The 14708-nt window shown below is 38.0% G+C and overlaps 1 protein-coding gene across 1 annotated transcript in view; it reads right to left on the bottom strand.

Annotated features, from left to right (window-relative positions):
• Nucleotides 1–14708, bottom strand: part of Invadolysin (leishmanolysin-like peptidase, invadolysin) — a 246089-nt gene that overhangs the window by 124313 nt on the left and 107068 nt on the right. Inside the window, exon 3 of the mRNA XM_012366169.2 lies at nucleotides 5305–5405. Coding sequence (XP_012221592.2) covers nucleotides 5305–5405 — 101 coding nt within the window. The remainder of the gene's footprint in view (nucleotides 1–5304; nucleotides 5406–14708) is intronic.

Consider the following 14708-nt stretch of genomic DNA (forward strand, 5'->3'; position numbering starts at 1 on the left):
GTTAATTCTAACTTTTTTTTTTCATTTTACCACGTACGGGCGACACGGGATTAATTATTGGTAACGAGGAAATGCGATTAATTACAAGGGACAGGCGGCATAGATAGAGGCGGTCGAAATTCAGGCGCATCGTAATTTGCCGAAAATTGAGCATACTTTGCTCAATTAAATATTCACTTCAAACTTGCATAAATTTTGTATTCATTCGTGATAATGAGAGGATCTTCAAATGAAGATTAGAAATATAGCATTCGCTTTCAATTTGCCAGGTTTTAGGGGTTTATAAAATGTAAAAAAAAAATGAGTAAAAGCTGCTGCAAATGATATTCATTGTACATATGTAGCTCTGTCTGTAATTTGCACGAAACATATGTGAATGCATCACATAAAGCTCAAATACACGAGAGGATTAACTTCTCAAGCATACATTTCCTATCTGTCGATGCATCTATTTATGCAAAGCAGATGTAACAGAAATTGACCGAATCGGCTTGCGTACATCCGGTCAGAATATATCCGGAAATGTAAACGCATGTACGCATATGATCGCGAGAATTTCAGCTATTTGCGGATAGTCTGTACCTGCAGCAAGAGACGCGCAATATTCGCAAGTACTTTATCAATATAACACGATGGCATCGCGTTCTATAAAAAAAAAAATATTGCCAATTGTAATCATCGCAGCAGATATTGCTCACTGAAATAATCCGCAAATAACAAATACAGCCGAATATGAAAAACAGGAAATTAATAATCGAGCTTGTCGAGTGAAATCGAGAAAGACAACAGATCATGCATCGCCGCATGATAAAACGGCCATTCGCTAGCAATGAGAAAAATATGTTCGACTGAACGGCGCAGTTCCGGTGAATAAAATTTTTCAATATATGCACGAAATGTATCTATTATCCAGTCAAATGCGATGGTTACTGCTTGCTAAATTCGATGTTGCACTACGCGCAAAGGTAAAGCTACATTTTAAAATTTTTTTTAAACACGCATCCATTTCGTCACATTTTAGCTTTCGACTCATACATTAATTAATTTACTGTTTGCACTGCGCGTTGTTATTTCACATTGCTCGCAATTTGTATCCGTCTGCGAATGAATTCGCTAATAGCAGCGCAACGAGGAGCAAGATAACAAAAATGTTATGACAACGAATGAGTTTTCAGTCTGTGAGATTCCGTTTGATAGCGCATTGTTCTCGTAATACGATACGAACAGTTTTTAAAACTAATTTCGCTTCGACGACAAGCCCGATGGTTTTGCACAGCGGTGCCACGTAGCTATTTATGTTATGCAAAAATAACATCACATTTATTCGAAAATTAAAGAGTGAAAATGAGACAGCTGAAATGCTACGGCTGAATTGCACAATGTACAAATTACAAACTACAATTTAATTCGCTTGTCGTTAAAAAAAAACCGCTGCGTGATACTGCCAACAATACATGCCTAGAAAAGTGAGAGAAAATATGAAAAAGTATAATTTATGAAAAATGTAAAGACAACATTTTATTAAATTCTAATATAATATTATTTTATCTTTCAATTTATTTCACTAATGTTTCTCATAATTGTATAATTTGTGTAATTAGAACGCACAGAATTTATTTTTCGCGTATATCCGCGTCAGCTGCAATATTTCTTTGATTACTTATTCGATGAGGATTATTTTTCTCCAGTAGAAACGGAACAAAAGTACGAATTTACATAGGAGATTTCGCTGTTATTTCACTGTGCAACGAATACATGCCTGGAAATTGCATGTTTCACGGGATCGTGAATATCGGCGTAATACCGTGATAAAACGTGCCACTCGTAAATATTCGATGAGGATCAAACGTAGAAAGTGAAATCAACAAGACGCGCTATTACGGGTCGATGTTGCCCCTCGCAAACGATTCTGTCATGACTCTAGCAGGATATAATAGTACTCAGGAAGTACTGCATAATGACACAGTGTCGCGCACCCGTACAACGTCATATGACCTTATCGTGTAAAAAGTAGAGACTCGAGATGTCTATAAGTACATGTCGTTATGTCGTTACACAATTGTGTGAGCCACTTTCGTAGCTATTCAAGTACGCGTGTAACGATAGTTTCTGCGATCGTTTTTGTAATATCCCGAAGTTAGATCCATTAATGTCGCCAGTAAAGATCGTCGTTAAAAAGATCGCAAACACAACTCAAAAAGCGTAATAAAATAGAATCGACGATAAAAGAAAATGAGCAAAGCTACCTATTGATTCATAAATAACTAATAAATAATAGCGCACTACTCGACTCTGCTAAAATGCAGAGGTCTTTAAGTGTCTTTTGCAACAGTCACATTAGACGTTGCTGAAACTGCATTACAATATTTACGCGCAAACTGACTACGTTGAAAAGCGTTCTTTGTGCATAGCTAAGATCTTGTTTACAGATGAATACACGTCCAAGAAACAAGACGCGCGGTTAATGCAACGCAGAAACTTGCGGGTGGGGTTGATACTTCGAAAGTTTTCGCCGAGTGCCACGAAGGCATTTAACAACTGCTGAACTTCCGGTCTCTAGAAGTTAAAAGTTGCTCCGTCACCGCGGTCGGCACTTCAAATGCGATCCACGTCATCGCCGTGTGAAATGACATACTTCGGATGTCCGCTCCCGGCTTTTGAACAACGACAACCTAGTTATCTTAGCTTATCTCCTTGAATTATTTTATCCCTCAGTTATGCTTATTTCGCAATTATACTCCCAAATCATTTCTTGTGTCAAAGAAAACTCGGATGCACACTGGATTTTATATCTGAGAAAGCTCTTCATTAATTCGTTCGCCGCACAATAATGAATATATATTCTCCCGAATTTTCGGAATATAACAAAGCCAGCTCGAGCGCGTTGCATATTTATCACATTTTCCATTCCGCGTAATGTAAGTACGCGTACACATGCAGGACGCAAAAAGTCACGCTAAGAAGTCCTGGCAGACTCAGCGAAGCGGCGGAGGTCTTGTCCGACCGTAACCGGCATAATGTGACGGCGTTCCGGTCGAGCTAGCACAGAATATCACGAATTGTTAATATATACGTCGACCTTAGGATATAATTATACGTTCACGACAGCAAAACAGAGAGCGAGAGCGAGAGAGAGAGAGGGAGATAAAACGCCGCATATATACGCGCTGCATCAAACTTGGGGGAACGGATCAATGGTCTGTGAATCGCCGGCGAGATAGGAGTTCGCAATAGTCGTTTCGTAACGGTTACGTCGCCGCGTTGCACTTCATGACACTGCCGGTACACCGACCTATCTGGTCGATCGCGAGAACGGAAACGTTTTTGAGAGTACGTGAGATCGAAACTGCGCGATGCTACGTGAATTCGCGTTCTACGCGCGCGTGAAACGGTTGTTTTAGAAATTGTCGGTAGATCGAGACGGCGGTAACTACGTGACAGTGACGCAGGATTGCGTTCTTTGCAATAGCAAACGGGCGCGACAATAAAAATAATCGTCTTATAAGTTTCTGGATATTTGCTGTTTGTGTGTGTGACGGTAATCCTGAGCCAAAGGATGACTTACGATACGATTGCCGAGAAATAAAAATATAAAATAGAATAGACATATATATTTATTAATTATGAATTTCGCTTCGTAATTAATTGATAATTTCGCAAACAAGCTAGAGACAAATAGTTTTAGTATTGTCAAGTACTAAGCTCTCAGCTTTCGAATAAAACTTGTTTCTCGTTGCAACTTTTCTTTAAAAAAAATATGACAATTATAAAATATATATATTTAAATAAAAATATATATATTTAGATAAAAATATAGAACTTCCATTAAACCGTTCTAATGTAATTATTTTATTCATATATTTTATTCATCAATTCATATTATTTACTTCTGAACAAATAACTTAATAATAGTATTTTACAATTTAAGTAGCAATACAATCGTTAACACATAAGTATTATGTCAATAGCAATACCATAGTCCAACCCGTTATTATATTTCACACTGATATTACACCTCGACTACCATGAAATCGTCGTTTAGCGCAGTAACCGTATCTTTGCTTATCATGTTTCCAGCTATTATAACCTCAACGCATTACCAGGAACAGGGAGAAGACACTAAGGAATGTAATGGAGATTATCAGCAGTGTTCCTAAATTTCTCGAGCACTATCCCGCGAAATAGCTGAGGTAAGAATATCAGAGAACTTTACAGGGAGCGATACAAATAATAACAAGAACATTCGCTGTCTCGTGTTCCATTACTGTACATCTTCAAGACGTTACCTGGCAGTGCCGAAACTCGCGATGGAGTTTTCAAGCTGCACCGTACTTCTCTTCATTCATCGAGTAGATTCCTCGAGAGCAGCGAGCGCGATCGTATATTCGTGATATTAACGTTCACGAAGCGCTTTAACAGCGTTAAAATAATTTTTATGGATTAGAAATAACACCCGCGACAGCGGCAGCAATTACAGATAGAAACCATCTTCGCGAGAGACGGTGGATGTACTGTTCTTCTCACAACGCGAATAAGCGACAGATATATATAACTTGGGAGTGTCGTACGATAAAGTATCACGGGCTAATTTCTGCCATTTGAAAATTAAGCAGCAGAGAAAATATTTATGGGCACTTTACTAAATTAGTTCCGTAAAAGATTTCATCGTGCGTTGCAAAATGCGTAACGAGTTACACACGCTCGTTAGAGGCGTGACGAAAAGGTGACGTCGACAAAAAGAACGTATTTATTCACATGGCCAAGATTAATTAATACAAAGAAAAGAAATTACGGAGAGTAGAAAACTGTACGAAAAACTTTTTCACAGCAGAAAAATTAATCTTTCAGAGTTGCAATTATCTCGTGACATGCTTTAATCCAAAAAACAGGAAACTGTTCTAAAAGATATTCGTAATTCATTCGCTGATATTTTCGTTTTTTTTTAACTCGATTGATTTTTTGACGTCTTTTCTAAAATCGTAATTTTGAAAAATCGATATTATCAAGATTATCTATAAATAATTATCAGAATTGTCTATAAATAATAGAAAGTTCTTTTATTTAATCATATAATTTTGTGCATCACACGGAATCTAATGGACTCAAATTTGCATAAATCAAATTATAGCGGTTCCTCTATTTTCGATTGCTCGAAGGAGATTGCTACTTAAGATAATTAGCGCAGTTCGCGCTACGATGTGAATTCGATTTGTGTCCTGATATAGTCGATCTGTAACTCTCCGTAATTTCATGTCGTCGAACAAACACGTTGAATCTCGTAGAAATACGTATGCACCAACTCACCTAAAGACGCTCTCGTCGTAAGATAGCAGAATACGAACTGGCTGACTGATGCTACGTTTCTTTACTTCGTGTGCTGGCTCGATGTGCACGCCGTGGATTATCTGAAAGTCAAAGACGGAATTTGATTAGAGTTTATGTAGAATACCGAGAATACAGCACAGCAACTTGAAAGCTCTTCATAGTTTATTAACAAATACGTAGGTAGACATCGTAAAATAATCGTGAAATATCTAAAATAGCGGCAAAGTCTAGATAGACAATAACTACATGTCTGCCGATCACATTAGCGGAGCTAAAATAAGCATAAGACTGAATACGCCACAGCTGGAACTAAATGCGGAGTTATTTTCGCAATTATATTATTATTATATTATGATATTTTCCCAATTAGAAAGCACATTCTGACACATAATGTCACCAATGTATTTTCATACGCGATCGAACTACTCTTAATTATCCACGCATAATTGATTTTTTGATCCTTTTTTTTTATTAAATAATAAATGACACATTTCACATGATGCTCTGTTTTTCTATTAGCTATTTTCTTTTAAGAAGAATGTTTTTTAATAATTTGCCAAATATTAATCCAAGGATAGCTATGTTTTCGGAAAATCGTAAGGACGCGGTAACTTACACTTGCGAAACTCGGAGGTTTAGTGCAGATAGAAGGTCATGAATGCTCACGCTGAGACGTCTATTCCGCGCGATAATTGGTCGTCGAAAGTTGAGCTCGTTACCAACAGATCTTAATAGAAGATGCGCTAACTACGTTGAATCGCGCCCGGCATTATGATGCCAGCGGTGCGTAAACCTGATACGCTCTCTTCGATGATGCTCCAGGTTGCGAATTCTACAGCGCGACTGTAATCTCGCGCTTGCAGGAATAGCAGCTTGCGGCAAAGGCCGCAGCCGCGTTTACAGAGGTTATAAGAGAGAAGAGACAGGTGCATAAACTAGATATAAGTTTTGGCTAACTTCAACAACCGCCGAGCTTCAATCAAAAGTTGCGAGCGATGGAGCCGCGAAACCGAACGGGGATAATGGATAGATGGGAGCATGAAGAGAGCTTAAACACACCGCAGCAATTCGCGCTTCGTATAAGATAAGATGTATAAAAATTCACCGCTTGATAAGTCGATACATTCCGTAGGAAATAAAACTGCAAAAACAAATATAACATAGAGGTAAGTTGATATATCACGTCAATCGTGTTTATCGGATTTAATTCCACGATCCAATTACAACGAGCTAAAAGAACGGATTTATTGCTGTGATATATCGATTTAACTTACATGAGTATCACTGGCGGGTGCATGAGTATATATAGGCGTGTGTGCGCACGCGGGTAGCAAATTCGTCACTTTGTAATGAGCTTTCACCGCAAAGAAGGATTTGGCCGACGGAGACTTCGGCCGCCCGGCTTGGTTTAATAGTGCCTCGTGTAATCGAGGATGGTCACCATTCGCTACCTTCTCGTCGCAATGGGCGCGCTTGTTAGAAATGCAATTATGCGAAGATCCACGTTAAGTTTTAATCCGATCCACTTTTATACTTGCGAAGAGTTTGCGTCCTGCGCGGAAAGCTTCTTAGTGATAATGCGATATCTTAAGAGGATAGGAGTGGCATTAACTGCGCCAACCCGGGGAGCGCGGAGAGGACCACGAAGACCGGATCGAAGGTCGAAGTTAAGGTGCACCGGCGCCGGGATATCACGTATATAGAAGATAACGGTAGCTAAACCACGCGCACTCCATCGTAACTTACAAACCACTCTAGCGAATAGTGCTCTCTTAATTATCAAACTTTAGACCGCTCCTAATTTCCATCCTTATACCCATGGTCTATCTAGTAATACGAAGGGACGCGCGTGCCAGTATATATCTCTCAACCGCAAAGCATCTTTTCGCTTAGATTTTCTAACATTAAATAACTTTCAAGGGGTTCTTATTAACATACGTATCGGTTTGTCGGAATAAAAATTTGGATGATAAAATATAATAATGTAAAAATAATGATAATATATATGATATAATAGAAATCAGTGGAACATAAATCGTGCGATTTATTATACATATTGCGTCTAATACAAATAATACACTAAAAAATTCGGTAGAATTCTTTATTTAGCGTGATAGCATTACACTAATTCAATGACCCGAAAACTAAAGGAAGGGAAATGACAAGATTAAGAAAGTAGAGGTGACGATAGAAAACAAGGAAAATGGAGATCTACGAATATCCCGCAGAGAAATTCTGTAAGCTTCATCCATCCTGGTTATTGACCTTAATTCAACATCGGCCAGAATAGTCGACATTAAGATGATTTCCTCGGAGAATCGATATTTTGCAGAACCATGTCCACTGGTCGCACAGGGATAATAATGATAGAAGCGATACGATAGCAAATTGCGTGTAAAGCAATATTATTAAAATGGCTATAGTTGTACAATAGTTTGAAAATATCATTCTTAAAATACCTAGGGAATAATAATGAAAAAGATATCGTTATTATAAAAAATAACGTGTATGTGAAAAAAGATCGTAAACTGCACTATTTTTAGAAAATTGTATTGCAGGCAATTGTAAAAAAAAATAAAAAAAGTTCGATATTTATAATATCAAACAATCAAAAAAAATTTAAAGGTATGTTTCTAATATCTCGATGGTACATTCTAACATTCTAGACCATTTCTTTCTTTAAAATATAAGATTTCAATGCATAGCGGTAAAATTCTAGGCCTGCCAAATGATATGATATAAGATTAAAGGGTATTTTTTATTCATTTTTATGCCTTAAAATGTCTTAGAATTTTATATCATATTATTTGGTCAGCCTAGAACTTTAAATTATATTACATTTTTTTTACAAAGAAGTGATTCAAAATGTTAAAATATACATTTAATTCAATTTTAGACGCTGAAATTTTATCCCATAAAATTTGATGGAGCATTTTAAAATAGACTAAAGGGATCGGTCGTTCGTTTCTGTAATTCACTTCAAAGCAACAGGCTTGCCAGTTACTTTCGAAAGATTGAGAAAGTATCTGCCGTATTTATTCATTCATATATTTCTGTGACTGACTCGAGTAGCCATATTTCACTATTTACCTTTCAGGAATTAAATTACGAATGTTATTTGCAGCGGGGGAAAAAGCATGAAACGTTGTTATTAAAATTTCTGCCATTTAAAATCTACTCATTTCTATAGGACGATATAAATATAATATATTATTATCATAATCCAATTTTTTAATAATAATTATTGCTAGCAAAAAAATTCACATCTTGCGGAAATAAGATAAAGTTTCCGATACACATCTGCGTGGCTGCATCTATTTTTCCGTATGAAAAAGTGCTTCGATGCACTTCGATTTATCATACATCTGCGCGCCGAAATAGGAACCGGGGGGATGAAGAGATCGTGGAAACCGGGCAGGTGGGCAATTTCTGTGGTAGCCATCTACCGTGATATACTCGTCTCTTTCCGGCCGTAGCGCATTTACACGCGACACGATGGAAATTTTGTGTTTCGTACATGTCTCTGCACTTTTGCAGCATTTTATGTTCCGCCATGTGGATGGCAACGTAAATAATCTAACATCGATTGCTCATCGTCTGTCTTGCGGCTTAAAATTCTGACAGGCACCATCAAATGGCCATGAATTGTTGATTATTGCTTTTGGCGAATATATATATACTATTCCGCAACCGCGACTATTTTCCAACACTGTCGCGTTCCATTTTGACGCATTTACATGATGCATAATTTAGCTTCATCCATTCCCGTTTAATTTTTAAAGCTTTATTCGCTCTATCTAAAACTTAATTTTTTATGTATGATCATATATACGCGCGCACGTGTAACGCTGTGATGATGTAACAGCAATAGAATAAAAAAAAAGATTAAAAAAATAAATTATAAATTGTAGATGCAAATGGAATAAATCTTATACTACGCTAATATAAGATTACCGTCTACAATTTTACTAACAATGCACCGTTCAATTTTTTAAATATTCTGATCACAAATTTAGATCATTAAATTATCAACCGCAAATCTGTTCGGCAAGTTTTCGAAACGATCTGTTTTCGAAACCTGACGTAATGTAACGCAGTTTCTCGAAGTAATGCGAGTCGCTCGGTCACCCATCCGACCGGCAAGGTTGGGGAAGCAAGGAGATTGATCTACGGCGGAAGTTGCGCGCGTGAATTTGAGGACATTATCTGATCGCATGGAGAAAGTAATTTATGGGAGTAGTTTAGCCGCGCGCGATAAAACAAATTCCACGCGGAAGAATGAACCGAAGAACGCGAGCAAATTCCCGAGATTCCCGGAATCCTTTATTCTGAATTCTACGTTCGAATAGCTTTAATTAACCCGATGTAGTCTTCAAGCACCAGCGATTGATTGCATTGTTTCTGCAAGTGGGTCACATCTAATTAAATTCTTTGCCGTTTTCACCAATGGCTTCACGGGCAGCTACGGAATATCGAAGTCGCATAACCTCCGTTTAGAGTTAGTGCACTATTCTTGGAATTTTTATGTAATTGACAGAGCTCTGTTTTTTTTTTTCGAAAATAATTACAGAACTGGCGAAATCAGAAATCATTAAATATAAATAATTAAAAGCTCTCGCTGTGAACTAGAATTAAATATAAAAAATAATAAAGCTTCGAAATTGACACAATTTTGCAAAACAATTTACGGAAATGTATGGTTTGTCTTTCTCGATGAGCGCAGACAAGAAAGGAAAATAACCAAAGTTTGCCTATCAAGAAACAATGCTGGCTCTCGTCAATTAACGGAACGCGCGAGTAAGAGATTAAGTGAACTCTGTTATTTTATCATTTGCAACTAGTTGTTCGCGCGAACAGCCAAGGTCCTTGCCCGTCGCTTCCTCTTCCGTTTACTCTGATTGTCAGAAGACAACTCGACTGCTGAACTTCGAAAACACGTTGGAGAATAGCTTTTGTGCTCGAGCGCCGTCGACAACGAAATAAACTTCGTCGCCTATATCTCGGCGTGCATCTTTCAAATGATAAAACCCCGTCGAGTTTAAATTCATTAGCACTGACAAGGAATTAACATCAAAGATTCACGCAGCGAAAATAATTAATATTATTTTACACCGTATTGCACACATGCGAGGTTAAATGTTTAACGAAGCTCATTCATATTATATAAATTGAACCGGCGGGGGATTTTAAGGATAAAAACCTTGTCTCAACAATCGAGGCAGGTTAATGTTCTCGCCGCAAACCTCCTTTCGACACTGAAAATAAAGGAAAAGACACGTCCGTTCGAAATGAGATTTAAGGGGAATCGACGGAAGAGGAAGAGGCGGAAATCCTATTTCTGCCGCGCGCAGGCACGGCGAAAGGTTCCAGCGTACAATGGGGCAGCGGATACGGCGACAGAGAGTTTGAAACCGGACTAATTGTCGTCCGAGACGAGGTAATTCCCCCGCTTGACGCCGCGGACGTCGCGGCAGAAGCCCCAATATAATTGCGATCCACTCCACTTTTTCCGCCTCCCCCGCCCTTTGCGTCACGACATATCGAATAGGCCGACTTCCATCAGTCATCATCAGGCCTGTCCGATGGCGGATAATACCAGACACCAGACAAGACGCGTGCAAGTGCGCGGAATTATGCGCTCGAGTTTCTGTCATGATCATAATGCTGTGCAATGGGAGCTGTCCGAAACACCGCGAGCGAGCATTACCGCGGCTACGGCGCGAATTGGAACGCGTTAGTCGGCGTAATACATCAATTTCGCTTTTATACTGCGAACAGCACTTAGGTCGGGGGAAAATATAGGTACGTCATACGATATCGCACCTCGTTGAAATACGTGTTCAGTAGTTTCGGATGTCACGGCATATCTGAAAACGAATCTCTAGAGTTTATTGTTGTAAAATACGACTGACGTATCGCGTTACGTATTTTAATCACACGCGTTTCATAGAACGCAACCCAAGCATGGCACTTTGCGTTCAATACGTTTGGCTTCCACTTGACTGAAAGGAAATAATGTATTCTGGAAACCGGATAAAAACAAGGCGCATTGTGATTTATGCGTTACAATTATCGACTACCGTCGCAAGTTTTCTAACAGCAAGGTACAGTTTCGAGAAACGTCGCTGAGAAGCTTTATCATGATTTAAAATTAAAAGTTCTACTTTATTCTGCAAAACAGAAAGACAAGTGCACGAAGTACGTACAATTATCTCATTGAATAAGTAGAACTAAAGGAAGAAGTAACAAAACATTTATTTGTAGAAGATTTCTTCAAAGCAGAGAATAAACTTAATAGAAAACAAAAAGAAGTCTTTAGTTTTATAAGAAGTATTTCAAGTTAATTTCAAGTCATTAAATTTTTTAATACTAATATAAATATAATAAACTTATTAAAAGTTTTTTAATTACATCAATATTAATTATATTTATTACATTTAATATAAATTTATTAATTTTTTTTCTATTAACATCATGATCGAGCAACAATATCGCACTGTTCTAGGAGAAATCTTCTTGACTTTGCATCAAAGTTTCTCAAAGACCACATATGCAGTAATAGTTATAAACTCATTGAAATTTCGAAAGCGATCAAAGTTTAATTTGCGCTTATAAGTTTCACCATGGAAGAGGTCGATCAATATTCATCAATATGCATGCCAAATTAACGCGATTCAAAACACAAGATCTTGTTCTAAATTGACGATGGAGCACCTTTGATCTTGCCGATATCCGCTCGTTTTCGCATCCTCTAAGCTCAGCAAAAATTGGAGCACGCATTTGGGAACTGTAAGCACTTTTAGACACTTACTACACACGTGTGGAAACGATTGTCTGTATGTGGAAATCTTTCACCATTGGGAATACGAAAGGGAAGACGGCATTTCGGAATCGCCCCCCTGTGCGATTGCCCGCAGAACGTGGATATCATATAAAAGTATTTCGGCGAAACTAAACTCTGCGCGGTCGTAGCTCATTTAAAAGTCGCGACATCGCGTGATTGAATATTTTCCGTTCGAAAAATAGAGTATTGGGTGACCTCCGTTAAATTTCATTCGAGTGATTCGGTCCTCGCAGTCAGCAGGCCGCGCATTATCGTCGCGCCGCGATTTGCGATTTTTGAAAGCTCGCAGCGATCGGGAATTCCGCATTTCCCATATAACCACAAATAAATGGCCATTGCATTTTGTACGGCGCCTTCATGAATATGCAGCTACATTGTTATCTGCAGAATTATAGCTAGCAATTTCTATCGGTACGCGAAATGCGCTATCTTGATGGAATATCACTTGGCAAAGATATCGATAAGTAATGCGAATATATTTAACCATAAACATATTCGCTGCGTATACGAGAGCTTTCTATCTTACATTAAAAACAAATAGCAGAACGCATTATTGTTTATTAATTTTCACATAAATACGCTTTTTATTATGCATATTTAAATAAATATAGGTTTATATTTGCGCATTTGCGACAATTCTGGTATCGACAAAATGTAATACTACATGAAATAAGCTAGGTATTCTTTTTCCACTATACAAAATCACTCGCGTTATCAATTAATAAAATAGCGTATCGACATATGAGAGACATCAATATGAAAGCTGTTATTACATCAAATGTCGAGCTTTTTGGCAAAATTACCTGTATGGTATTCTGTCGAAACTGTATGTTTCGACAATTGAAATGCTACTTACAAAACTATTATCACAAACTTGTTTCTACCATCTCGCCTAAATGTAAAATCATTAGAGTAAGTCTCAAGCTTTTCCCCGAACGACAGTAGTTACGAAACAATGTGCGAGCAGCTAGGTCTGTATATACTGCACTACTTCCGGTACAATATATTTAAAATGTTGCTACTATAAAAAAAAATTGTAAAATTTGTTGTATTTAAAATTGCAAATTTATTATCTATATATTTTACAAGTTCCACATCGAATTTAATCGATTTTTAAAGCATGTATCATTTAATAAATATATCAAAACTTGTTGAACGAGTTATACGAAAACATTCATTTTTTCTTGATATTTTTGGAATTTTAAAATTTTTTAAAAATATTTTTTTAATAAGAATACTAAATAATGCTTACACAGCGTGAAAAGAATATTCGAAAGTGGCGGCAGAAACTGAATTTTATGCCATCACCTCTGTGTTAACATGATTTGGATATCCATTATAGCGGTATATGAGGGAAAAAAGGGTGGCGCGCTTTTGTGATAATATTATATAGCGTACATGACTGAAGTTCATTGCACTCGCGTGTCTGATATCACACGTAGTTCTTTTAGCACATCACTGAGATCGAATATTAAATTAAACTGCAGAAAACTACATACACATCTACATCATTTCATATCTACATAAAATCTCGCTTATTAACGTGTAATGAGTAATGCATGTTTTCTAAATAAGCATTAAAAGTTGAGAGGAAATGTAATAAAGATAGACAATACACATATTGAAGTTAATTCCGGAAAAAATGCGCTTTAACCATTATAAGCGGAATAGACGCGTTTAACCGTAGTAATGTATAATCTTTCCAGAAAGGACTTTTCTGCAGAAAAGCGTCTGCGAAGCAAAATGAGGAAAATCTAATTAAAGCACGGAAAATCAAATACACGGCAGAAAAGTGGCCTGCTATTTTTCCTTGCTGTGTTTCTCCGTTTCACATTTTAATATGCTGACGCAAACCGTGGTCCGAGGTTAAATGCAAGATTCCATGCATACGAGTGGCGGGAGATCCACGCGTGTAGACAATGTAAAATTTAAGCGTAATGCTCATGATATCATCTCGTAATGTTAAACCGATGCGCGCGCGCGCGCGTGTATGCGATCGAATGCTCGAATTACGTCAAGAAATATCAAATGGTACTTCGTAGCGCGACGACAATCGCTAATTGCGTATGCAGAGTGAATTTGCTCCGGCAATACTACTATACTCGATGCTCGTGCCGAATACGAGACGTCGTTTCGGGTCGACTTATGCGAATTGATTCCGCAGGCGCTTTGGTTACGTTTATTACCCTCGACGGTAAGGTAAGGTACTGCATGCGGGTAGTATCTCCGCATTCATGTGCGATCGGATATGTGCGCGAGTCTTATCTGACACAAAGCCGTGCACATGAATACGGAGTGATGGTTAAGCGCGTCTACACGGCGCGGCGCGATCAACCGACCTTACGTATTGCAAGCATGCATAATGCAAGGAACGGTATAAACGCGCGATGCATAATACGCGATGGAAAAGCTTAAGGGTAAATCAACCCGATTTTTATCGTTGCATTCGCGGCAGCGCGAATCTTTCGGGAGTTGGATTTGATACACGATGCAATTGTGCGGCGCGAACATTTCGGAAGATGGATTTAATACGTTTCCA

Source organism: Linepithema humile, chromosome 4 (assembly GCF_040581485.1).
Source record: "Linepithema humile isolate Giens D197 chromosome 4, Lhum_UNIL_v1.0, whole genome shotgun sequence".
NCBI lineage: Eukaryota > Metazoa > Arthropoda > Insecta > Hymenoptera > Formicidae > Linepithema > Linepithema humile.